The sequence below is a fragment of the Meles meles genome, chromosome 10 (assembly GCF_922984935.1).
Source record: "Meles meles chromosome 10, mMelMel3.1 paternal haplotype, whole genome shotgun sequence".
Taxonomy (NCBI): domain Eukaryota; kingdom Metazoa; phylum Chordata; class Mammalia; order Carnivora; family Mustelidae; genus Meles; species Meles meles.
In genome coordinates, this window is record NC_060075.1 from 63,154,168 (window position 1) to 63,175,806 (window position 21,639).

A 21,639-nucleotide genomic window follows, 5' to 3' on the forward strand; every position below is an offset into this window, starting at 1 on the left:
TCAGACCAACCAATTCAGAACCTTCCAAGGTGGGGTGCCACTGCTTTTAAATCTGGCTAGGTTTTGAGGTGATAACAGCTCTCCTCATTCAAATATTTCATTTTTTTCTTTTTATAAATTACCGTTTAAAATTACCATCTATTATAATGTATTGGTCAAAGTGAAAAAAGAAGTAATATAAATGCCCCCAAATTGAGGAAAAGTTAAATCACCACACATTCGATCAGTGGAATGTTATATAACCTTTAAAATCACCTTATTCAAGAATCAGTAGTGACATTGAAAAATGTTCTTGATATAATGTTAAGGGGAAAAAATCTCCTTTAAATCATTAACTTTGAACTGGTTCTCTTTTTTTTATTTCTTTGGTGAAATTTTTTGTGGTTTATTCATGACTATTTGACTAGCAAAATAAATTTTTAACTTGTTTATATTTCTCTTTGCAGCTATCTGCTTTCAGAAATGTAAAAATGGTGGTGAGTGTATTGCTCCCAGTATATGCCATTGTCCTACCACATGGGAAGGAGTGCAGTGTCAAATACGTAAGCCTACAGAATTTGTTTGTTACTCTATCTTCTGAACCTGAATCTGTTACAGTTATTGAGCAAAGTGTAGTGTGAGGAGAAATCATAGAAAAAAACAAATCCCAGCATGCTGATCCATTAAAAAAATGGTTCGAGAAATAAAGATAATCTTCTTCATTGTCATACCCATTTAAAAGAAGAAAATATGGTAAAATATATTAAACTTTTATATGACACTGGTAACTCCTAATTGTGGTCTGTGCATTGCCTTTGAAGTTCTTTCAGGTGTGCTGGAGACAGTTTTTAATATACACTTTAAATATTTTTTCATATTATGAGAAAAATACATATAATCATGAAAATCATAAACTATATTAAAAAGTTTTAAAAAATAAATTGTCCCAGATTCTAACTCCCAGAACTAATTCCTATTATGACTTTAATATGTTAATACATTTCCCTTAGTTTTAGTTATATATATTACATAGATGAGGTTTCAGGGTATTGAGGAAAATCAAATATTATATAATTTTAAAATGTATGAAAACTTGAAATAACATGTTAAAATATTAACAAAGATTAACTGAATGGGGGAAAACTGGAAATACCCCCCAAATATTTTCAAATGATCAATAATTACATCATTTCAAAACTGGTGATCCAAGTGTATTATAAACTGAAAATACACAGTTACTAAACTGAACCATGTGATTTTACTGGAAATACCTGCCCTGTTTTTTTTATGTTTTATGAACTACACTTGTTTCCATGTATCAGAGATTCTGCATATAACTCCCATGACTCTTTGACTTTATTAGTAATACCTATTATAACTTATACATTTTTCATCTTAAGAAGATATTATCAAAGAATTCACTAAGGCTAGTATCTACTTAAGAATTATCTGCTCAAAAATCAATAATTCTCTTTGGAAATTAGATGTGATAAACCCCTAAAAAAAAAAAAAGAAAAAGAGCTATCACCCTCAGTTTGAGCTGCTCATTCTGGAAAGAGGGCTACGTGGTCCACAGGTGAGAACAATGAGATGTTAAAAGCACATTAGTGTGGGAAGGTGCCCCAGTGAGTGAGGGCTGAGGTACTCCGCAGCCTCACGATCTGCACTCTAATTTTGTACCTTGCAGCACTTCTATATGAATTTTTCCAAGTCCCCTTTCTCAAAATGGTTTATTTCCAACTGTCCAGAAATTCTGAATATTGACATTATTTGAACAAGATGCTTTATTGCCATCTGCTGGAAAGTTATTGTAACAGATATTCAAATCTATGATGTCTATGATGTGAGAAGTTCTTCCTTAGCTGTGGTACCTTGTGCATTACACAACCTGCCCAACCATACCCAACAGTATGGTTAAAAACATAACCTTTTAATGTTGCACTTACACCAAAGCGAATATTATTCTTGGGTTATACAAACTTTCCTTATGAGCTACAGAAGCAGATATCTCTCCCATGAAAAATAACTGTATTGTATGTAATTTTATATTATACTTATTTTCACTCAGTATTACTTAAAGGCATTTTCCATGTCCTTCAAAACATAATTTTGAATGAAATATTAAGTTCCATAATATATATATATAGAGTTCTGAGTGTTTTGTTTTTTAACATGTGTGATGACTATATGTTTGTGCTCTGACCGCACAAGGATGGGAGTGTAGTTGGCCATTCATAAAATCTTGCAACTATTTTATAGTTGAGTTGCTGAATGGCTTCTGACCACCAGCATAGACCATGTCACAAGCATTGGTGTCAAAGGATGGTAATGGTAAAAATTTGTGTATTGCAGCAATTTGTAATCAAAAGTGTCTTCATGGAGGCAGATGTGTACTTCCCAATGTGTGCTCTTGTCGCGATGGATATTCTGGAGTCAAATGTGAAAAGAAAGTACAGGTATTTTAAATTTTAAACAGAAAATAAATACTGACATCTATCTACTCAGATATTCTGCTTAGCAATTGATACCTATCTGTTAATGTTTATTTTATTTCCAAATTAAAAAAAATGCCAGGATTTACTATTTGCCTCTGAAACTAAAAATAATATCATTTTTGTGTCATGATAGAGTTATCTTCTTATTCAAAAGTTTGATGTGCACTTAAGGAGTTTCAATGTATAGGTATAACTGTCCAGTGTAATATTCTATTTCATGGCATTGGAGCTGAAAGAGAGCAAATATTCCCCAATATGGACTTAAGATACCACTAATTTGTATTTTGGTCAAATACTAGATAAAAAGACTACCTTCACCCCTCCCTCCATTTTTTTTTTTTTAATCCACCACTTTTATATCCACTGCTTCATTGATTTGAGGATGGGTTGTGTGCCACTAAAACCTTGTCTATCCTCATTCTTTTCCCAGACAGTATTTCTTTCTCTTTACTTGCTCCCCAGTCCATTTCAGGGGTGCCTGGGTGGCTCAGTTGGTTAAACTACTCTGCTTCCTTGCTCAGCAGGGAGCCTGCTTCTCCCTCTGCCTGCGCTCCCCCTGTTTGTGTATGTGCGCGCTCTCTCTCTCTCTGACAAATAAATAAAATCCTTAAAAAATAAAATAAAAGCCATTTCAGGGAAAGCGATTAAAAAACTCTTCATATCATTAGAATTAGGATTTATTTTTATTTTTAAAAAATCAAGAAAACAAAGGAAAAATAGACACTTTCTTAGAGTTCCTGATATTGCCTCACCCTTAGAAGGCCAGTGCTGAAGAAACATCTATTTTAAAAGTTTCCATGATCAAATCTGTGCTTATAAGATCAAACTGAATTTTACTTCGTCTGCAATCTTAAGTTTCTGAATATCTACAGAGATCTCAAAAATTTCTTAATCTATATTAGTTTTAATATAAAAAGCAATTTTATGCTATTTAGCACTTCAGAAAGCCCAAGGTTGTGAATATCAAAGTATGCTGGAGTGCTGTAATTTGAAAAATGATAAGGAATTTTCTTTTTGAAGTGTGATCCTAGATCAGTCTGGCTCAGAGGCAAAGTGCATGCGCACATGTGTCTCTGCTTGCACAGGTGTTCAGCCTGGATGGGTATGGTCTCCATCGTGAAAACAAAGCAAACAAGCCCATGACAGTACTGTGGTTTGAAAACCAGAAAACATGAGTTATGGAGTACGTCTTGGATCAGGTGTTGTTAAGAACAATAAATGTAAAAATGTGAATTTCCTGGCCTAAAGGCAGTGTACACATGCATTATTTTATCTAATTTGGAGATTTTTATGGCATAGAAAACCCTATGACCTCAAAAGTTTTCAATTTCACTCCGACATACTAAACTAGGTGACTTAGCTATAACCTGTTTTTATCTATTTCTTTACTACCTGAATCCTTCCTCAGATCCTCATCATCCCCACTAATGGTACTTCTGAGACTGCATCTGGAACCACGTCAGGGAAGGAAAACGAAAACAAAAAAGAGATTAGTTCAAGGACCCCATGTCCTGCTTTCCTATATAATCAGCTCTTCTAAATTCTTGACTTTAATTCTCACTTGAGTTTTACTCTGTTGCTCATTGGTATCATCGCTTCATTTGCTTTTTTATATTTCTTTGGCTCCAAAACAAAGGATAAAAATAACTTTCTTTTTAATAGGAAACAAACAAACAAACAAGCACCATTTATGAGCATTCACAGAACCCTCCCTGATTCCTACCCACTCCTTTCCTGCTTCTTGGCCCTTCTTCCAGCATCCGAAGTACTGGGGGGGAAAAGAAATGGAAGATAGTGATGGAGTTGCCAGCATTTCAATGAAAACAACAACAGAATGAGAATTACTAGCTAGAAACAAAGGACACAAAGAAAAGGGAAATTGGGCAAAGGAGATGCTGAAGAGGGGGAGGTTTATGAAAGACTTTCAGAGGCTTGCGAACTTGCTGCCCAGCTGCCGTAGGTACAGTTAGCATTGGCCCTGCCACTTGTTCACTCTATGACTTTCAGCAAGGTTTTGAACTCCTTTGAGCCTCCGTTTCTTCATCTGTACTGTGGTGCTAGTAACACCTAATCACAGAGTTGTTAAAGGACTAAATAGGTCGCCGCAGGTGACTGGTATGTAAAAGACACTGTGTAAACTGGTTAGTTGGTTATCAGTTATTACACTGAAGAGAAGAACAGACATGGAGAAGGAAAAGAATGAGGAAAGAGACTGGAAAGAAATGTTGCCATGAATTGAAAACAAGACTGTTTTCCTAAAAAGTATCAGGGAAAAAAATGTACTGGGTTTTATTGAGTGAGGCGTTTCTTGAGTGTAACTTTTGGTCAAGATGGTGTCATGTAGTCTCTAAGCTCCATTTAGTCACAACATTTTTGATATTTAAATATGACCTGGATTAGATATCAGTTGCATGAAAGCAGTACTTAGTCTCCAGTGGCAAACACAGAACCAAGAGCTTTCTGTATCACGCCAGAGAGAAGTAGGTGGCAAATAATGAGCAAGGGTTAAACAGTTTTCTAATATTCACTGAAACTTGATTTCCCTCTTCTTATTACAGACAAAACGCCATTAATATCAAGTATGTGAATCACAAGCCTGTCATAAGAATGAAATTTTTATTCAGAAAAAGCTGAAGATAATTATTTGAAGTTTATTTGAACATAATTTTAAAAATTATTTTAAAGACTGAAGAAACTAATAACATATAGAATGGTCTTACCTATGATTGTTAGAGAAAAGCAAAGAAGAAATCCAGGTAATCTGAATGGACTTTCAAATGTGATTTGATATTTACTTATTGAAATGATGTATCTGATATTCAAGACATTCACATTATCTAATAAACTGAGTATTTCCCAGTTCTTACTGTGATGGTGTCTTTATCATGAGGGATCAGTCACATAACTGAAGCTGTTTGATGTATTCAGATATAAAGCATTTAATGCAGAATTAGGAACTCTCAAGACTCTTGGAAGAGCTGGGGGTAAATGTGGGGAGAGGGGGAGGTAGAGGTCCTGAAAGCAGCTGCTGAAAGTCAGAGAGGTAGGTATTGAAGATGCTAGCCTAAAGCACCAAGCAGATGCTTTTCATCTTTCTTGGAGCTGCTGCAGTATCTGACAATCTTTAAAAAACTCCACCAACTTCTCAAGCAAAGCAGATCATTATTAAAAAGAAAAAAAATCTGTTGGAAGCTCACTGTGAATCTTTTATCTATCCAAATATCTAGCTGCATACACCTTTGAAAAAATAATGACTTCCCATTTCCATCTTATGTCTCCCTGGAAAGCTTTTGTCATCAGCAAACTCTAACCCAGAACCACACAGGAAAGGGGATTCTGGAAAACGTAGCTCTACACTTACATGGAACTGACAGTCGTGAGGAGACAATAGTGAGCTAACGTAGGACATATCCTGCATCTTACTGCTTTGGACTGTATTCCAGATACTGAAGCCATCATTTTTCCATGATAAAGACACCATATTTACTTTTGCCTGTTTTTCCCCTCCAGTCTTTCTATTGCTCTGACCTGTACATTTTTGGACAAGGTGGAAGAAAGAATGAAATTTTGGTCTTAGAAGACTTACTTGGCCACTGTGCTGATATGTAAAAAGAATATGAAGATGTCTGTTTCATTTTTCCATTCTTTTGGTACCTTGATCTCTTTTGGTGTAGAAGCAAGAGAAAAACGATCACAAAATCAGATCCTTCTACAAATACCAAAGGAGAAGTGAAAGCTAAATAAAAGCAAAACTTAATGGCACTAATTATTGGGGAAGTGGGTAATATCAACAGGTATATACATATAATTGAAAGATTTGTCTCAGAGATAAAAATTACTATAGGTTATTTATAGTTATAAATCTTTCCTCTCCTATCTCATATTTGACCTCACACTGTTTGTCTTTTTCAGAAAATATTTTAATGTTTTAAAAAGATTTACTTTTTATTTATTTACAAGAAAGAGGGGCAGGGGGAGAAGCTGACTCCCTGTAGATCCAGGTTCAAGTCTTGATCTCCAACCTAAGGTAAATGCCTAACCGACTGAGCCACCCAGGTGTCCCAGAAAATATTTTAACTTGATTGTGTCTATTTTAAATCATAGAAGTTCGCAAAACTCATTTTGTTCTTTTAAGTGGAAATACTGAACATTCCTAAGCCATGTTTAAAGTATCAGATAAAGCAAGACATTATTAGAATAAAATTATGCTAACTTTGATAAGAATCTTTTTTTGTTTTTAAAGATTTTATTTATTTATTTGACAGACAGATCACAAGTAGGCAGAGAGGCAGGCAGAGAGAGGGGAGGAAGCAGGCTCACTGCTGAGCAGAGAGCCCGATGCAGGGCTTGATCCCAGGACTCTGGGATCATGACCTGAACCGAAGGCAGAGGCTTAACCCACTGAGCCACCCAGGCACCCCTGGTAAGAATCTTTTAAATAATAGCATTCGATGTCAGAATTAAATAGATTTTAGTTTATTTCATATTTACTGAAAGAAGTTTTAAAGATTTAAGAAAATATAATGTTTCACTGTGTTTTATTTTGTTACCAAAAGTACGGATACATAAATGCAAAATAAAACTTTGACTATTAGTGTGTGCTTCAATTTTTATGCTCTTACAGAAATAGAAGTCCTAGAAAGAAAAAAGCACTCTAGATAAAAATGAATACTTTTTGAAAGTTAATCATTAGAATTGACATTCTTACAAAAATAGATGTAATAAAAATAGATGGAATTTGAATATTCATCTCTTTGCCACCTTTGCTCAGTATACAACATAGCAGCTTTATCAATAGCCTTATTAATTTTCAATGTATATTTTTTATGGTTAAAAAGTTATAATTGGGGGCGCCTGGGTGGCTCAGTGGATTAAGCCGCTGCCTTCGGCTCAGGTCATGATCTCAGGGTCCTGGGATCGAGCCCCGCATCGGGCTCTCTGCTCTGCAGGGAGACTGCTTCCTCCTCTTTCTGCCTGCCTCTCTGCCTACTTGTGATCTCTCTCTCTGTCAAATAAATAAATAAATATTAAAAAAAAAAAAAAGTTATAATTGCTCAAGGACTTATTCTGAAATGTCTAAACCAACACTTTTAAATCTTTCATAAACATTTTCTAGATCCACACCAAGAATCCCAAGCTACAATTAAAATATTCATCAGTAGACTGCCCATTTATAATAGATTTAATGGGCCTGTACATGCTAATAATGAAGAAAGCTATGGTTTACAGATTTTATATAAAGCACTCCTTATGAAAGCTAATGACTCATGCAAATGAAAGTAATGTTTTAGAAATATAATGTGAGTTTAGAAAAGCAAGTAATTTGATAAATTTATGGAGAAGAAATTTAATTTTTTCTTATTCTTGTTGATATTTTCACATTTATTAACTTTAAAATTTTTTATCCAGAATCTATTGGATAATACTTTGAAGATAAAGCAAAGGTGCTTTAAAATATGTACCTTAAAATGTTTACTTTATAAATCATTTTCCAAAAAGAATTCAGATCATAGACCTTGTTTAATATGCTTGGTTATTTTGTGTTTATTCATGTTAGCATTTGAATGAAAGGTTTGCATCCAATATTATGCATTCAATATTTTGACCCTTTCTTCGGCCCTCTGTTTAAAATGCAAACTTCTCTAAGCTTTAAAATAATGCTGCTAGCCCTTAACTCAAAATATTAAAGTATCATAATCTTTTTGATAGAATTTGAAATATATCTTATTTTTCATATTCACAAATTATAAAACTTATCCAAATTGCAACATACATAATGAAATTTTAAATTTCAGATTAAAGCTTATTAGATGACCTAAGTGGAATGTATTAATTAATTCTTATATAAGAGACTTGGAATAGCCCTGTAGCTGATATTTTCTCAGTCGCTGTTTGCAAATGATACTGAAAACATCAACTCACTTCTTGTTTATAGAAAAAGAAAAGCCTGATAGTTTTAAGATTGCGTAAGTCTTCAGCACATTTTCCTCATCTGATGAAGTGGATGAAATGGTGTACTTGTGAACAGCACTAAAACACATTTGTGCTGAAATTACTAATATTTAATATTAAATAAGAAATATCTTACAAAGCCTTTTCCTAGATACCTTCCATATTTCATAGAACTCAACCCTTAACCCTGAAAATGGGTTGTAGAACCTGAGCCTGTTGATGACTTTGTCAGTTTTACCCCCCAGTTTTCTTTTCTTTTTCTTTTTTTTTTTTTAAAGATTTTATTTATTTATTTGACAGACAAAGATCACAAGTAGGCAGAGAGACAGGCAGAGAGAGAGGAGGAGGAAGCAGGCTCCCTGACAAGCAGAGAGCCCGATGCGGGGCTCGATCCCAGGACCCTGAGATCATGACCTGAGCTGAAGGCAGAGGCTTTAACCCACTGAGCCACCCAGGTGCCCCTACCCCCTAGTTTTCAATTTGCCTCCCGAGGACCTTCTCATGTAACTCTTCATGGATGTTGAAAATGATGGACAGCATCGTTGACACTTCATCTCTTATCTGTTCACAATGGCCTGAACTGCTCCGGAGTTTGCTGTGGACAAGTATGTTGGACAGCTACCTCTCCCTGGTGTTGAAGAGTGGGTAACTGCCCTCAGTTTCCTTCATTTTCTGTCTTGTCTCACTTTGATAAAAACTGCCTCCCTTCCCTAAGGTACCAACCATCAAGTTGAAGTTTTACATTTAATTGAACTCAATAAAAATGGTGACTTAGTGAAAAAGGATATAGAAAATGTCACAGAGCTCAAAGGCAAGACACAAAGTTGGGCTTAATGAGAACAGAAAGTAATCAAGAAAATAGACTCTTTTCTCTATTCTCTCTACTCATTGTTATCCTTTATGATCCACCTCAGGATCTCACAAGGCTGCCAAGTCTACCTGGAAATCTTTCAGTTCCCATAGTGGCCACCCATTGGCTAGAAAACATGTCATTTAGTTCAAAAGTCCGAGATAGAAAAACCTCAGAAAGTAAGGAAGAGTCAGAGGATTGCGCAGGCTTGAGGCATTGTCCATCCCTGGGGGTTAGCCATGATCACAGCTAGAAGTCATATGGGTGGAATTGTCTGTGTTTAGGCTATGAGGAAGTTCACGTTCTGAGGTAGACATGTAACATTTCTGAATACCGGAAGATCCCAGTATGCCTTCATTTCCAGAGTTTGACTTTTATGATGCTGAAATTAATTGTGGTAAATAATTAAACTTTTGACTTTTGTGATGCTGAAATTAAATGAGGCAAATAACTAGGCCAGAATAAGCCCCTATTCTTGGGAAATTATGGTATTTGTAGGCAGAAAATGTTGTCAAGGGAAGTTTTTTGTAATTGGGTTTTTAAATTTTATTTATTTATTTTGATTATTTAAAGATTTACTTGTTTATTTTAGAGAGAGAACATGAGCTTAAGTGCTCACAAATGGGGGGGAGGGTCAGAAGGTGAGAATTTTCAGCAGACTCCCCACTGAGGAGGGAATCCCTAAATGGGACTCATGACTCTGAGATCATGATCTGGGTCAAAACAGAGTTGGATGCTTAAGTGACTTAGCCACCCAGGTGTCCCTGGATTTTTTTAAATTTATGTATTTGAGACAGGTAAACTAAAGCCCGTGAGAATAAATGTCTGTTAAAGGACAGTGTATGTATGATACTATCTCCAGTCAATATCCACTTTATTTTCATAAATTATTCAGTAGCATACTGTGAGAATCAGAAGTGTTTTCTTGATTGGAAGTAGATCAATTATTTGATTATCAAATTGTCAGGCTACACTGAGAGGGAAAAAAACTGAAGTGTATTGAACACAACACTAAGGATTTGAACTAATAAATTACTAAATTACTTATCAGTAATTTTACAGATTTTACATCCCCATTTTACAGATGAATATCCTAAAAGTCAGAAGAGTTCAGTTGTTTAATATCCTGCTGCTTACGTATTGCAGTGATTGTATTCGAATGCATATCTGTCTGAAACAAAAGCCTATTATTTAACTGCATTGTATCACTTATTAAAAAAAAAAAAAAAAGCCAGGAATTTTCAGTGGCTTTTAATGGCTCAAGACCACTTGATAAGTTCAATAAAGGATTCCTCTTCAGTATCTCTTCCCCCATATCTTTTGATCCACAGTATGCACTGATATAGAAAGCTATGCATGTTAAAATAAAAGGTTTTAATTTATTCACTAATCCAGCAAAATTTTTTTCCATTTTACTTATTTTTATTAACATATAATGTATTATTTGCCCCAGGGGTACAGGTCTGTGAATTGCCAGGTTTACACACTTGACAGCACTCACCATAGCACATACCCTCCCCAATATCCATAACCCAACACCCTCTCCATACCCCCCTCCACCCCTCAATAACCCTCGGTTTGTTTGTGAGATTAAGAGTCACTTATGGTTTGTCTCCCTCCCGGTCCCATCTTGTTTCATTTTCCTTCCCTATCCCCCAAAACCCCTGCCCTGCCTCTCAAATTCCTCATATCAGAGAAATCATATGATAATTGTCTTTCTCTGATTGACTTATATCGCTCAGTATAATACCCTCTAGTTCCATCCATATTGTTACAAATGTGAAGATTTCATTTCTTTTGATGAATGCATAGTATTCCATTGTGTCTATATCTATATATCTATATCTATAGATATAGATACACACACACACACACACACACACACACATACATACCACATCTTTATCCATTCATCTATTGATGGACATCTAGGTTCTTTCCATAGTTTGGCTATTGTGGGCATTGCTGCTATATACATTTGGGTGCACATAGCCCTTCAGATCACTACATTTGTATCTTTAGGGTAAATACCCAGTAGTGTGATTGCTGGGTCATAGGATAGCTCTATTTTCAACTTTTTGAGAAACCTCCATCCTGTTTTCCAGAGTGGCTGCACCAGACTGCATTCCCACCAACAGTGAAGGAGGGTTCCCCTTCCTCCTCATCCTTGCCAACATCTGTTGCTTCCTGACTTCTTAACTATAGCCATTCTGATTGGTGTGAAGTGGTATCTCATTGTGGTTTTGATTTGTATTTCCCTGATGCCGAGTGATGTGGAGCACTTTTTCATGTGTTTTATGGCCAACTGGATGTCTTCTTTGCAGAAATGTCTGTTCATGTCTTCTGCCCATTTCTTGATTGGATTATTTGTTCTTTGGGTGTTGAGTTTGATAAGTTCTTTCTAGATTTTGGATACTAGCCCTTTATTTGATATGTCATTTGCAAATATCTTCTCCCATTCTGTCAGTTATCTTTTGGTTTTGTTGACTATTTCCTTTGCTGTTCAAAAGCTTTTGATCTTAATGAAGTCCCAACAGTTTATTTTTGCCCTTGCTTCCCTTGCCTTTGATGATGTTTCTAGGAAGAAGTTGATGTGGCTGAGGTCGAAGAGGTTGCTGCCTGTGTTTTCCTCAAGGATTTTGATGGATACCTGTCTCACATAGAGGTCTTTCATCCATTTTGAGTCTATTTTTCTGTGTAGTGTAAGGAAATGGTCCAGTTTCATTCTTCTGCACGTGGCTGTCCAATATTCCTAACACCATTTGTTGAAGATACTTTTTTCCATTGGACATTCTTTCCTGCTTTGTCAAAGATTAGTTGACCATAGAGTTGAGGGTCCATTTCTGGGCTCTCTATTCTGTTCCATTGATCTATGTGTCTGTTTTTGTGCCAGTACCATACTGTCTTGATGATGACAGCTTTGTAATAGAGCTTGAAGTCCGGAATTGTGATGCCACCAACTTTGGCTTTCTTTTTCAACATTCCTCTGGCTATTCGGGGTCTTTTCTAGTTCTGTATAAATTTTAGGATTATTTGTTCCATTTCTTTGAAAAAAATGGATGGTATTTTGATAGGGATTGCATTAAATGTGTAGATCGCTTTAGGTAGCGTAGACATTTTCACAATATTTGTGCTTCCAATCTATGAGCATGGAATGTTTTTCCATTTCTTTGTGTCTTCCTCAATTTCTTTCATGAGTACTTTATAGTTTTCTGAGTACAGATTCTTTGCCTCTTTGGTTAGTTTTATTCCTAGGTATCTTACGGTTTGGGGTGCAATCGTAAATGGGATCAACTCCTTAATTTCTCTTTCTTCTCTCTTGCTGTTGGTGTATAGAAATGCAACTGATTTCTGAGCATTGATTTTATATCCTGACACTTTACTGAATTCCTGTATGAGTTTTAGCAGTTTTAGAGTGGTGTTTTTGGGTTTTCCACATAAGTATCATATCATCTGCAAATAGTGATAGACTTCTTCTTTGCAGATTCAGATGCCTTTTATCTCTTTTTGTTGTCTGATTGCTGAGACTAGGACTTCTAGTACTATGTTGAATAGCAATGGTGATAGTGGACATCCCTGCCATGTTCCTGACCTTAGGAGAAAAGCTCTCAGTTTTTCCGCATTGAGAATGATATTCGCTGTGGGTTTTTCATAGATGGCTTTGATGGTATTGAGGTATGTGCCCTCTGTCCCTACAGTTTGAAGAGTTTTGCTCAAGAAAGGATGCTGTACTTTGTTAAATGCTTTTTCAGCATCTATTGAGAGTATCATATGGTTCTTGTTCTTTCTTTTATTAATGTATTATATCACATTGATTGATTTGCAGATGTTGACCCAAACTTGCAGCCCAGGAATAAATCCCACTTGTTCGTGGTGAATAATCCTTTTAATGTACTTTTGGATCCTATTGACTAGCATTTTGGTGAGAATTTTTGCATCTGTGTTCATCAAGGGTATTGGTCTGTAATTCTTTTTATTTATTTATTATTTATTTATTTGACAGAGAGAGAGATCACAAGTAGGCATAGAGGCAGGCGGGGGGGTGGGAAGCAGGCTCCCTGCTGAGCAGAGAGCCCAATGCGGGGCTCAATCCCAGGACCCTGGGATCATGACCTGAGCCGAAGACAGAGGCTTTAACCCACTGAGCCACCCAGGTGCCCCAATTCTCCTTTTTGATGGGAACCTTCTCTGGTTGGGATCAAGGTAATGCTGGCCTCATAAAATGAGTTTGGAAGTTTTCCTTCCATTTCTATTTTTTGGAACAGTTTCAGGAAAACAAGTATTAATTCTTCTTTAAATGTTTGGTAGAATTCCCCTAGGAAGGTGTCTGGCCCTGGGCTCTTGTTTGTTGGGAGCTTTTTTTTTTTTTTTTTTTTTTTTTTTTTTTTTTCCATTTTATTTATTTTTTCAGCATAACAGTATTCATTCTTTTTGCACAACACCCAGTGCTCCATGCAAAACGTGCCCTCCCCATTACCTACCACCTGTTCCCCCAACCTCCCAGCCCTGAGCTTTTGATGACTGCTTCAATCTCCTTACTGCTTATAGGTCTGTTCAGGTTTTCTATTTCTTCCTGGTTCAGTTTTGTTAGTTTATACATCTCTAGGAATGTGTCCATTTCTTCCAAATTGTCAAATTTGCTGGTGTATAGTTGCTCTTAATATGTTCTTATAATTGTTTGTATTTCTTTGATGTTGGTTGTGATCTCTCCTCTTTCATTCATGATTTTATTTATTTTGGGCCCTTTCTCTTTTCTTTTTGATAATCAAGTCAATTTTCTGTTCCTAGAATTGCTATTCTTCTTCTCTTCTATCTCCTGTTGAGTTTGTACGTGTTCGGAATGGTTTGATAACTATCTAGCTGAACTCCTGAGACCTAACGATATTTCAATCTGCTGCTCCTATGCCATCTTGCTCTAAATCTCCCAGCAAAAACATTTTTGAGTGGAACACATTTCAAGAAGACTTTCAGAATTAGTAGTCTGTTTGATCTTAGCTGTGGAATATGCATCTGTATCTAGAAAGATGTCTGGTAAGAAGGAGCGTCCTTGGAGAAATAGGACTAAAGCCAGGAGAGCAGCCGGACATTGGGCTGTGATTTTGAGTTAGGAGACTCTCAGTTTAATTCAACCCCAAATCCTTGTTCTACCTCTTCCCAGTGATGTGGACATGCACAGAGAGCTTCCCTTCCTTCTATATTTAATTCCTTCATTTGTAAAATAGGAGTAAATAATATTTATTTCACAGGATTACTGGGTATTTTTAAGTAAAAAATGAGATTATTAGAAATTTTTCACAGTGACTGCCATCTAGTAAATGCCAAATATATGGGTTTGATTATTAATATTTATCAATATTACTGACAATATTGATGTTTGTTTTTAATATTTACTATTTATATTATTTCTGTTGCTGAAAACAAATCTGTGCAACTAGCTGAAGAAAGGCAGGCTCCCCCACTTGGGCTTTAGGTTTTCCAATGATTACTGTATATTGATGAGTCTTGTTCCCTGATTAAAGAATTTACTTTTAAAAAAGCATTTAATCTTTTGAAAGATTAAACAGTATGTGAATTGAAAACAAGATAAAATAAGTGAATGGAAATTTTACTTCAAGTCTGGCATATTATTAGGAAGAACGAGGGTAAACAGGCTTTAAAAGCAGCGGCACAGAGTGAGTACAGTTCGTGAGCTGTGTGTGTGTCAGGCTGGGTTGTGAGTGCTTTCCAAAGGGTTGGGTGGATTGTGCCTCCTGACGCAGCTGTGAGGAGGTGCTCCCTGTAATTCTTCATCGTGGAGGTGGCTGGGGGCCCTAAGCCCTTTTGTCTTCCAGCCCCTTCCTTCACCTAAAAATATTTAAAATGATATTCTACAGATGGGTTGGTAAAAAGGCCAATGTATTTATATTTTAAAACATTTTCTTTGAGCTAAAAGGTTTCTTTCCCCTGATTTTAAAAGAAAGGAAAACATTTTCTTGAGCCTTTGAAAGTATTATGGACCCTAGTCACTGTGTCTCTTGTGTGTGGTCAGGAGGGTGACCCACTGGCCAGCGTGGCAGCCTGTGGCCCACACACCGTGTTAGACCACAGTACTTCTTAAGGAGGCAATCTGCATGCTCTGAGAGAAGAAAAGAAAGGGAAGACAAACCAGATGCCATTTCGCTTTGCATTTTTATTGTAAGGACCACCTTCTTCTTTGGAGAAACAATTTTGACCTCCCTGGGAAAGCTTTTGTAAAACCTTCAACTGCCAGATGAAATGAGCCAATTTTTGCCTGCAGGTGGTGCTAGATCCTCAGTTCCCAGGTAACACACCCGAAATGCAAAAGGACCGCTTCGGTGAGAGATCATATTAAATATTTAATGCAAACAGGATGTTCTTCAAAATTAAAGTTCGTCATTAATACGATATCCATCTTTCCCGCGAACTTTAGATGTCTTCATCTCACCTGGTGAGTAATCAATAATAACAGCCACTTGCCTGAGCGCTCTGAACAATTCATTCAAAGAAGTGGTGATTTACCCAGTTTGTACTAGATTAAAATTGTTGTGAGTGGTATTAGTGTAAGCAGAAAAACATTTTGCTTTTCATATATACATTGAACTTGGAAAATTCTCGCAATTAAAATAGCCAGCAGTTTGAGGTATTTCAAAATTATGCCTTGTTTTCACTGTCTTTAACAAATAATCCTAAATCAGTATGTACACAACCTGTGGGGGAGAGAAAAAAAAAATCTTTGTAAAGGATTCTTTCATGAATGTGCTCCTTCTTGGCACCATCATTTTGTCTGAAGTAAATAAGGTCCCCCCAGCTACACATATTGTATGTGACAATACCTGAAAAATCTTTGACTCAAGACACTGTGAACTTGAGAAAAGTAATAAGACTTACTGGATACAAATATTATAATGAGAATAAACCCAATTTATTTTATTTTTCAATTCCCTCAGATAGACATGACTGATACATAGATCAAAATATATAGAGTGGCTTCTGATATCAGACTTTGGTCTTCCTCGTCATGGAACTGGTGGTAATCCTTGTTAATATGGCCAAGAAATATTGTTACTGTCTCATTTGGATTCTCATTCTAGGATCTAGGGATCTTCATCTGCATTTCCTTCACTGTTTTGGCTCAGTGATGCCAAAATTGAGATGCTTCTTTCTTGGTTAAGGGCTCTGATTACAAATCAAAGGAAATTTTTTTTTCCTTTTTTTTTCCATTTTATTTATTTTTTTAAGCATAACAGTATTCATTGTTTTTGCACAACACCCAGTGCTCCATGCAAAACGTGCCCTCCCTATTACCCACCACCTGTTCCCCCAACCTCCCACCCCTGACCCTTCAAAACCCTCAGGTTGTTTTTCAGAGTCCATAGTCTCTTATGGTTCGCCTCCCCTCCCCAATGTCCATAGCCCCCTCCCCCTCTCCCAATCCCACCTCCCCCCAGCAACCCCCAGTTTGTTTTGTGAGATTAAGAGTCATTTATGGTTTGTCTCCCTCCCAATCCCATCTTGTTTCATTTATTCTTCTCCTATCCCCCTAACCCCCCATGTTGCTTCTCCATGTCCTCATATCAGGGAGATCATATGATAGTTGTCTTTCTCCGATTGACTTATTTCACTAAGCATGATACGCTCTAGTTCCATCCACGTCGTCACAAATGGCAAGATTTCATTTCTTTTGATGGCTGCATAGTATTCCATTGTGTATATATACCACATCTTCTGTATCCATTCATCTGTTGATGGACATCTAGGTTCTTTCCATAGTTTGGCTATTGTAGACATTGCTGCTATAAACATTCAGGTACACGTGCCCCTTAGGATCACTGCGTTTTTATCTTTAGGGTAAATACCCAGTAGTGCAATTGCTGGGTCATAGGGTAGTTCTATTTTCAACATTTTGAGGAACCTCCATGCTCAAAGGAAATTTCTTAGAGTTTGCTTATTGCATGGGTCCAAGTTGTGGGTTTTTATTATTTTTGTTTTTATTTCTTTTTAAAAATATTTATTTAGAGAAAGAGAGTATGTAGGAGCATGTGTGAGGGGAGGGGAGGGGCAGGAGAGGGGAATGGAGAGAGAGAATCTCAAGCAGACTCCCTGCTGAGTGCAGAGCCAGATGGGGGGCTTGATCCCAGGACCCTGAGATTATGACCTGAACATGGATCAAGAGTGGGACATTTAACTGACTGAGACACCCAGGCACCCCGCCAAATTGTGTTTTTTAGCTGTCAAGATCTGTCACTCATTTTTAAGGAAGATCTTGATGCTGCCTTGATGTTGGTTAATATAGATGGCAGGCAAAGGATGCCTCATCCCCCCACCTACTGTTTTTGCCACCTCAGCATTCTCTGCTGATGCATTCTCGCTGATGACTGACAATTTCTGAGGACTATAAAAGTGGACAGGATTTTTTTTTATTATTATTATTATTTCAAAACCCTTCTGGTGGTAATTTGCCAATTTCTTCTTTGGAGTTGACCTGAATCCTGTCTCCCCATATCAAAGAGTCAAGCCATATCCAGCATAATGTCATAAAGACAGCCCACTGCAGCATTACAAAAGAAATGAATAAAGCATTAGCAATGATATGTATAGTCTGACCACTGTGTTTCCTACAGAGTGGACTACATAGAAGAGTAGAATGGGTCAATCCAGGAGAGAAAAAAATCACAAGGCACCAACAGAGCTTGGTGAAAAATGTAGGTTCCTTTACAGAGAAAATGTATTATGATTCACATGAGTCACAGACAAATACTTTGAAAAATATTTTAGTTTTATTTGTCTCCCCATAAAAGAAGAAATAGCTATAGGAAATGGAAATTTGCATTACCAGAACATAAAGCCTGAATTGCTCATTTTGAGGGTTTGGCATATGGCTGTGTGCCTGGCTCTGCAGAGCAAGAGTGGGATTTTTCTAGAGCCATATGGTTGAATCGAGAAGGGCAACGGGCTAGAGCGGACAGAAGGCAGTTTACAGTTAATGATAAAGTCCTGATGCATAATAAATTCTAAAAAGCTTCCAACATTAGACTCACATTAAAAAGGAGAAGCTGCCAAGGAATACATTGTTTTTGTTGTTGTTGTTCACCTGAAATGACAGAATGAAGATCCCAAACAGAACACTATTTGTGAGCTCTTTTTAGATGACCTAACTTCCTATCACTGTTAAGCCAAGCAATTAAGAGAAAATTCCCATTTGTAATTGTTTTGAACACGAGTCTTCCAAGTGAGTAAAAACTGAGTTTCCACTAAAACAAAAAACTCCTTTTCCAACCCAGGCAGGCAGGCCGATTACAGGCTCTCCCTGTCCCTATTACTAAGCACCAGTGAGAGAGTCTGCTAGAAAGAGCGAATTGATAGTCTTCCTACCCCTTAGGGAATCCTAAAAAGACAAGCGTGGTTGAAACCAAAATAAATAATCAGTTTGTAACTTGTGAAAGAATACTCATGTGGAAAATATACATGTGAGATTTTAACTAATGAGGCTCCAAGCTCTTTGTAAAAGCCACATTGCAATTAATTAAGATGATTGCTACTCATTATTTTTAAAAAAGCAAAGTAAGTTCCTTATTAAAGGTATAAAACTGTCAGAAGAGAGCAAATACTCTTATACTACCATATGATAATTTTTATGCTAAACTAGAGAAAATTGGCATATGATTATAAATACTTCAGCTAACATATAATAATAATTGAATGAACAAATGAAAATTAAAATCAAAATCCACAACCTTTCATTGAGGCCCAAATTTAAAGAATTACCACATCTACTGTTCAGAATAGTGCTATAAACTGGGAACTGTCAGTGAAAATTTTGAGGGGTATGGCCATTTAAGAGAGCTCATGAGATTTAAAATAACCCCTGATATGGTACTTTTCTGATAATTTAATTATTAGGGCAATAATTCCACTGCCAAAAGTGTTTATTGTGGCATAGTTTCCAATATGAAAAAATAAAAATAAATAATATTTTAAGTGACTGTCAATAGGAAAATAATTAAATTACTACATACTCATCATTAGAATAAAATAATAAAATAATGATTCTTGCAGAACTGTATCTTATATCTTGTAAAGATAGCTATGTTATAGCAAATGAAAAAGGTGAGGAGGCAAATTTCCAGGTAATTAGAGTATACTTTCACTTTAAAATGTATATGTTTGCATATGTATAAAAACATGTATATTTTTAATATATATTAAGTATAGAAAATTTATAAAAAGACAAATATCAAACATTTAAAACTAGATATGTCAGGGAAATGGGATTAGGAACTGAAGAATGATATTGGTAGATTATTTCATAAATCTTTGTACTGCTTAAAATTTTTATAGTGTTATTATTTTTGCAATTTATATTTTTGCAGAATCTCCAATTAGTCCTAAACAATGCAGCTTTCTTGAAATGCCAATTAAGAGACATTCAGAATAATAGGAATTGAAAATCAAAGAACTAATATGTAATTTTCTTTAACTGAAGAGGATAAAAATTAATTAAAAATTTAATATGTTCTTTGTATAAAATTTTAGCCATGGTACTTATATACTTTTCAGAAAAAAGATTTTATTAATTCATTATTGCTTATGTATTTAACTTGGAAACTATTATGTTTAAATTAGGGAGAATGGTTTACCATCCCGTGAGTATTATTGTAAGATTAAAATTAATTGCTTAGAATTTTCATATGAGGCCAAACTGGACAGGTAATCAGTCACAGACTGTTATTAGCTTGATTCATGTTATCAAACTGTATTTCTAATACTATCAGGCAAGGAGGTGGGAAGGAGAAAAATATACTACATGTGAAAATGATGGAACCAGGTTCTTTTGTCTGCATTAGTTCTAATATTTAGAGGTCACATTTACAGCTAAGATTGAGTTTATTACCTGAATAATTCAAGCAAAGAGCTCACATTTGCTTGAATTTGTGGGAGAAAATATACCACAAAATAATGTTTTATACTTAAAAGTTGTAGAGTGCCTATTATGTAATAATTTTGGAACCTTTGTAGGAATAACTTAATGATACTTTAAAATGAATTAATGAACATTTACCTTACAGATAGAATTAAAATGCTCTGTTCATTATATATATAGTATGGGGCAGACAGAGATGAAGCAGCCGTCCCCCAAATACTCATGAACCAAATGAAATGCAATGGCTAATTTTCAGTAGAAACTAAAGAGATCAGTTTTGAATAGGTAGTGATTTGTTTCAGAAGAGGACCAGTACCTTTCTTTTTTAAAAAAAATATGTTAAGTGCATGGACTCTAGGGACATATTGCCCACTGGATTTGAATCCTTATTCCTTATTAGCTGGGTGACCTTGAGCAAATTACTTAACCTCTATCCCTTCCTTTCCTTGCCTGAAAAATAGAGATAGATAGAATACCTACCTAAGGATTGACGTGAGGTTTAAATAAGTGAATACTGAGAAGCCCATAACAGTAGTTGACATACAGCTATTAGTAAATCAGTAAGTGTTCCAACTTCTTTATTCCTAATAATGCTTTTTGCTTAATGATTATTAAAGGTTACTTAAAGGTTATTAATAGCTACCCCATTTTTTTTTTAAATTTTCCTGGGAAAAAAAATCCTCCTGATTAATCTTTTTCTCTTGTATTTTCAACCTTTCTTTCTCCTTAGGTTTCATGCATACCTCTTGAATTCAGAGTATAGCTGGATTTCTTTCTTTTTTTTTTTTTTTTAAGATCCTATTTATCCATTTGACAGAGACCACAAGTAGGCAGAGAGGCAGGCAGAGAGGAGGAAGCAGGCTCCCTGCTGAGCGGACCCTGGGATCATGACCTGAGTGGAAGCGAGATGCTTAACTGCCTGAGCCACCCAAGCATTTCTTGACTGAGATACGATATTTATTTAACTCTTGGTTCATCTTTTCCCTTTAAATGTTTTGGGAGTGATTTATATTACATTTTGATCTTTTTGATAATTTTCTTTGAAGTTCTCAATTAATGAACAAAATATAAATCACTCTCCACTCTCATTTCAAAAATATATGAGCCATTTTCAACCTCTTTCCAAGTTACATGTTATTGTTGTATTTTAATTTTATCCTCTTGTATATCCTAAATAAGAAATTATTACTGTTACTTTATTAAGACAATTATTTGCTAAAATTTAATTAAATGTTTATCAATTTGCTCTCCATTCTGCCTTGCCTCTTGACCCTCTTTTTGCAATTAGTTTTCTTCCCCCTGAATTACATTCATTTTGAAGCTCTTTTAATGAAAGTCTTGAATATAACATTGTTTTTATCTTAGGGTATTGCTGTGATTCCCTCATACCTGAAAAATACCATAGCTATTTTTCTTTTTTAAAAAATATTTTATTTATTTGT

The 21,639-nt window shown here is 35.7% G+C and overlaps 1 protein-coding gene across 1 annotated transcript in view; it reads left to right on the forward strand.

Moving 5' to 3' along the window:
* Positions 1-5,283, forward strand: part of VWDE (von Willebrand factor D and EGF domains) — a 70,454-nt gene extending 65,171 nt beyond the window's left edge. The window contains exons 28-30 of the mRNA XM_046020902.1: positions 447-542; positions 2,332-2,435; positions 5,033-5,283. Of these exons, the coding sequence (XP_045876858.1) occupies positions 447-542; positions 2,332-2,435; positions 5,033-5,047 (215 nt within the window). The 3' untranslated portion in view covers positions 5,048-5,283. The remainder of the gene's footprint in view (positions 1-446; positions 543-2,331; positions 2,436-5,032) is intronic.
* Positions 5,284-21,639: the final 16,356 nt, after the last annotated feature.